The sequence below is a fragment of the Talaromyces atroroseus genome (assembly GCF_001907595.1).
Source record: "Talaromyces atroroseus strain IBT 11181 chromosome Unknown scaffold_8, whole genome shotgun sequence".
Lineage (NCBI taxonomy): Eukaryota > Fungi > Ascomycota > Eurotiomycetes > Eurotiales > Trichocomaceae > Talaromyces > Talaromyces atroroseus.
This window is the reverse complement of record NW_017971440.1, coordinates 1,409,671-1,415,028: the sequence shown is the minus strand read 5'-3', so window position 1 is coordinate 1,415,028 and position 5,358 is coordinate 1,409,671. Positions and strand designations below refer to the sequence as shown.

Here is a 5,358-nt window from a genome sequence, read left to right as displayed (position 1 = left end):
GCCTTCAATTAACAAATTTACAACAGAGGCCTCGGTGAGCAACGGCCACCAGCAACATGGGTTTGCCAGTCCACTTCATATCGGCAGCAATATCCGGGTGGACTCCATCGGTGCATGTTTGAATTGCTGTTTTGAGTCATGGAATTAAACAAGTGCAAGGACTACTTAAGATGGCACCTCCCCTCTCAGACAGTTCATATTGTTTCTTCAACAAGACTGTCAAGGTGACGACCTCGCAAATATGAAGAGCTCCGCTGTCATGGCAGCCCTGCTTGGGGCTTGCCAGGTGCGGGCTGCTGCTGTATTTGCGCACTTCATGGTCCGTATTGAGAGTCAAATTTTGCATGTCTGTTGCTAATAGAACCAGGTGTCAAACTCGCCAAATTACACCCTGAGCACTTGGGAAACAGACATTGGTCTGGCGCAGGATGCTCACATTGACGCCTTTGCGCTTAATATGGGATCTGGCGATTCTTCCAACGACATCGCTTTGCCATTGGCATTCGAGGCTGCCGAAAGCCTGGGCTTCTCCCTCTTCTTCTCCTTTGACTATGACGCTAATGGCGCTTGGGACAAGGCCGATGTCATTTCTTTGATTTCGAAATACTCGTCGAGCTCTGCCTATTACCAATACAACGGACAGCCCTTTGTTTCAACCTTTGAGGGCCCAGGAAACTCTGAAGATTGGACCACCATCAAGTCTGAAACGGGTTGTTTCTTCATGCCGGATTGGTCTTCATTAGGCGCTAAAGCTGCCATGGAGCTTGGGACTGCTGATGGACTGTTTAGTTGGGCTGCGTGGCCATGGGGGGACCAAGACATGACCACGTATACCGACGCCTCGTATGAACAGTAAGTGCATGAATCTCTATTGAGCTTCTGGGTGCGTACTGAAAAGGTCTCTAGGTACCTTGACGGACTTCCTTATATGATGCCTGTCTCGCCATGGTTCTTCACCAATCTCCCTGGCTACTCGAAAAATTGGTTGTGGCGCGGGGACAATCTTTGGTACGACCGTTGGCAAGAAGTCTGGTATGTCGCTCCGGAATTTGTGGAGATTCTCACTTGGAACGACTATGGCGAGTCTCACTATATCGGCCCCCTATACGACTTCGCCTATGAAGAGTTGTTCACTATCGGAGAGGGTCCCTATAACTACGCAGCTAATATGCCCCATGATGGATGGCGCAAGTTCTTGCCTTATCTAATCGACACCTACAAGAACAGCATTGCTACTATCACGGAGGAAGGCCTTGTTGTATGGTATCGTCTCAACCCCAAGACTGCGTGCGGCACTGGAGGGACTTCGGGCAACACCGCTAGCGAGCTTCAGCTTGAGTTTGAGCCGTACGATATTGTCGATGATACGGTCTACTTTGATGCGCTACTCGCATCGGATGCTGACATCTCTGTCACAATCGGCGGCGTGTCGGTGGCAGCATCGTGGGCCGCTATACCAGACGGTGGCATTGGCATCTACCACGGAAAAGCACCCTTCGACGGAAATACGGGCGAGGTGATCGTGACATTGACCAGGTCCGGTAGTACTGTGGCCACGATGACGGGCGAGTCTATCACGACGGACTGTACCGACGACATTGAAAACTGGAACGCATGGGTTGGCAGCGCTGACGGCCCTGCCATATCCGCCACGCCAACATTGACATTGTCGGAGAGCGTCTGTATCAATGGCACGGGCGCGAACAACTTTGAGGGTCTCTGTGAATTTGCCTGCGAGCTGGGATACTGTCCCATAAGTGCATGCACCTGCACCATGATGGGCGCCCAGAAGACCCTGCCCAACGCAACCGACGTAAGTGGCTACCCCCTCTCTGGCGAAGACGCGAGCTACGAGGGACTCTGTGCTTTCGACTGTACGTATGGCTACTGCCCTACTGGGGCGTGCGGCACCACGTCTGCTCCGCTCAGCACGCCAACCGTATCGGACTTTGACAATCCAGCATGTGTCGGAGGAGATGGCGAAGGCAATCTCAAAGGGCTGTGCGCATTTGCGTGCGGATATGGTTACTGTCCGCTCGTAGCATGTACTTGCACCGCTGAGGGCCCCCTGGTGACACCAACAACAACACTCGCCATTACAGGCATGCCCGTTGTTGGCGAGGCATCGGCCACATACGCTGGAATCTGCAGCTTCGCGTGCAGTCACGGCTATTGCCCTGAAGGCGCCTGCATGGCGGCCACCGCCACCGACACGACCACGGCCCTTGCACCCACCGCAAGCGCCAGCGGAACAGTCTGTGTGTCAGGAACAGGGCCTGGTAACTTCGCTGGTCTCTGCAGCTACTCCTGTCACTATGGCTACTGCCCCGAGCCCTGTACCTGCAACCAGTATGGCACGCAGGTGACGGCCCCTGCGACAGAGGGTCTGTTCGGCTACCCGGCATCAGGGCTTAACTGCAGCTACTACGACCTCTGCAGCTACACGTGCAACCGTGGCTACTGCCCTGACGCTGCCTGTTCCTACGATACTTCGCCATATTCATGCATCGAGGTTGAGGTATTGTCCCTCAGTGGAACGACCTTCACTCAAACGCCTCTTTGGGAGCTGGTCGACTGCGAAAATGCCGGCGTTGTCAATGCAGCGCAGAACCAGACGACCAGATGGAACGACGTTGATACCATTGAAGCATGGAATGCTGCCGTCGCCAACTGGACGGCCGATCCGTTCCCTGCAAACCTCACCTTCAGTGAACAGGTTAGCAACTTCTTTAACGGACCCGAGGGAATGGACTGCGGCACCACTTCCGATCACAACGGATGCGAGACAACGGTTGAATGCAAGGATGTCGATCACCCGGCCGGGTATTTCATTCTCAACTCGCTTGAGGAAGTATACGAGATAAACCAAAACATTTATGACGCTATTGGGCGCGTGGTGGGACCGATAACAGACAATATCGGGATGTTCCAGGACACGTTCGTGAAAATTTCGTCCGAGACAGAAATGGACAAGCTCCTCTTGGATATTCTCGGTTTGAGCTACTCTTTAATGGCAGCGCCAATCTGGAACGAATGTCAGTACCATCTCTATGCCCATCCGCGGAACGTTCCACTAACTACTGGTAACATAGATCTCAAAGGATTTGCGTATTTCGTCGAGAATAAAGACACGCTGGGCGTCTTGAAAGACAGCGTCAACCCCATTGTTTCGAGCGGAATCACCATCTCCAAAGATGAAGCCACCAGGTGTGTAGAGCTGTATCTTTCTTTGTGCAAAAGGTGTATGCTGATTAGATGCTAGTGGGGACTATGCCCTAAACGTAAAGAATGACCTGGAAACCGCTCTAGGCAATATAGTAGAAATCTACTATGAGTCCATCACGGCCGTGAACAGCGCTGTTTTCAACGGGTCTGATAGCAGCATCGACACACTGTGGGGACTAATACAGGAGGGCCGGATGATGGAGCCGACAAACAGTACTCCTACCGACTTGCAAATCCAGACCTACATCGAAGCGTCTATGTACTCCTCTCTCATTCCGTACGCGTGGTCACTGAGCAGCTCGCCAAGATATCCTTTTATTTTGGATGCGGGCAGTGACTGCTCGGATATCGACCTCATGGCTGTATGGATGTCCTCAGACACAGAAGCCGAGGATACATATTATTGTCACAATGACAAGCTGTATTATCTCCTCGTCGTCACTGGAGAAAAGGCTAGTTGCCCGACGCCACCTACCTGCGGCCTAAGTTGCGGCGACTGGCCACTCGAGATGCCTCCAGGTCTCACGGCTCTGAATGGATCCGATGGAGTTTGGGGGAACCTCACAAAGGCAGACTTTATTGTCGGGTATGTTCTGCGGGAGATAAAAAAGAATCTTGGTATTTTCAAAAGGAAAAGCTGACAACTCTTCTAGAGCACTGAACGGCTATGAGGCTAACGGCAATGCGAACGGATGGGACACTCTCGACCCGATGACCACCACAGGCTGGAGTGACTTATGGGAGTATGGCGTGAGGGCACCGGGTGTCGTAAACATACCAGTGTGCGACGTTGACACGGCCTACGCAAATTGGGCAGAAGGGTATAAGAGTACCGACAGCTATTACCCCTGCGGGCCCCTTAGCGAATCAATGAAAGAGAAAGTGAGAAGGGCGGTTTGTTAATACTCATGAAGTTCTGTGTTTGTGGCTGTGTCTGTCGATCAGAATGTACTAAAGGTAGCAAGCAGTAGCACTTTATTCCCACGTACATTCCTAACCCTGTATGTACTCCGTACTTATGGACTCAAGAACTCTGGCAAGGAAGGGGATCATTTGATTAACTTTATTAGTTACTGAAATAAACCTATACGGAGGACGGATTGGGCGACATTTGGATTTTTAAAATTTAAATTTGTATGCATCGGCCGCCATCGAGGTTTCTTACGAACCTGGCTTTTATTTTATATACTCCGATCGATAACGCCGGCTGCGTAGCGAGTACTCCGTACAGATTTGATTCGGAGCGCCATACTATGTAGTATGCCCATGTCCTTGATAGTATCTAAGATATGAAAAGGGGATAACACGGGAGATGGAGACCTTGACGGCGGACGCGTTGGCAAGCTTAGCTATCCGAAAACGGTTATACAGTAATATGCACTGTAAAATAGAACAATATAGCGATTCTGCGAGGTTTACCTAGAGCTAGAAACATTGTTTTTTTCTTTTTTTGTGATTCCTTGTTCCAGATCAAGCTATTTAAAAGAAACAAGAGACGTTCCAATACCAACAATATCGAAGCTTAAACTCTATGTGATAGCGGTAGATTGGAGGTAAGAGCCTCACGCCTGGGTCATGCGAAAATCAACCGATTTTGTGTTTGTTTATTAATGTCACTGGGCTTCCGCCTTTGTTAGTGTGTCTCTGGCAATATGAACAAAATCATCAGAAAATATAAGCTATTTATTAAGCTATTAGAATGCTAGTTTTTAGAGAAAAGAATTATTAAAGAATTAGAATATTATAGCTAATAGATAAGGAATATTAATATATAGAAATAAAAGATTATTTAAAGATATTATACAAAAGAGCTAGAATATATTAGAATTAGAGTTATTATAGCTATTAGAGCCAATTTGTGACGATGCAATGCCAAATCTATTTGATTGCTAAACACGAAGAGACTAAACTGGAGAGAAGAAGAGGAAAAAATAACTACTAGCTTTCTTTCTCCTACTTATACTTTCTTCTATTCTAGATATTTATAGGCTATCTTTATTGTATGCTAGTATTTAGTAATCTAGATTTCTAAAAGATTCTAATAATATAAAATACTAGCTAGTAAAGACCATTTATCTTTCTTAATATTATATAAATCTTTTAGTAATCTATAATATAAATTAAAATATAGAG

General features: G+C 48.4%; 1 protein-coding gene across 1 annotated transcript, besides 2 other annotated features; it reads left to right on the top strand.

The window, feature by feature from the left end:
• Window positions 1–241: 241 nt before the first annotated feature.
• Window positions 242–4,128, top strand: UA08_06382 (hypothetical protein; the record flags this gene model as incomplete). The annotated part of the gene is made up of 6 exons (XM_020268699.1): window positions 242–319; window positions 362–852; window positions 907–3,035; window positions 3,093–3,207; window positions 3,263–3,811; window positions 3,879–4,128. The coding sequence occupies 6 exons, from the start codon at window positions 242–244 to the stop codon at window positions 4,126–4,128; spliced, it is 3,612 nt and encodes a 1,203-aa protein (XP_020118718.1).
• A 762-nt stretch (window positions 4,129–4,890) lies between these two features.
• Window positions 4,891–4,992: a repeat region (Identified by RepeatMasker using a combination of RepBase library and repeat library created with RepeatScout).
• A 90-nt stretch (window positions 4,993–5,082) lies between these two features.
• Window positions 5,083–5,358: part of a repeat region (Identified by RepeatMasker using a combination of RepBase library and repeat library created with RepeatScout) that runs on past the window's edge.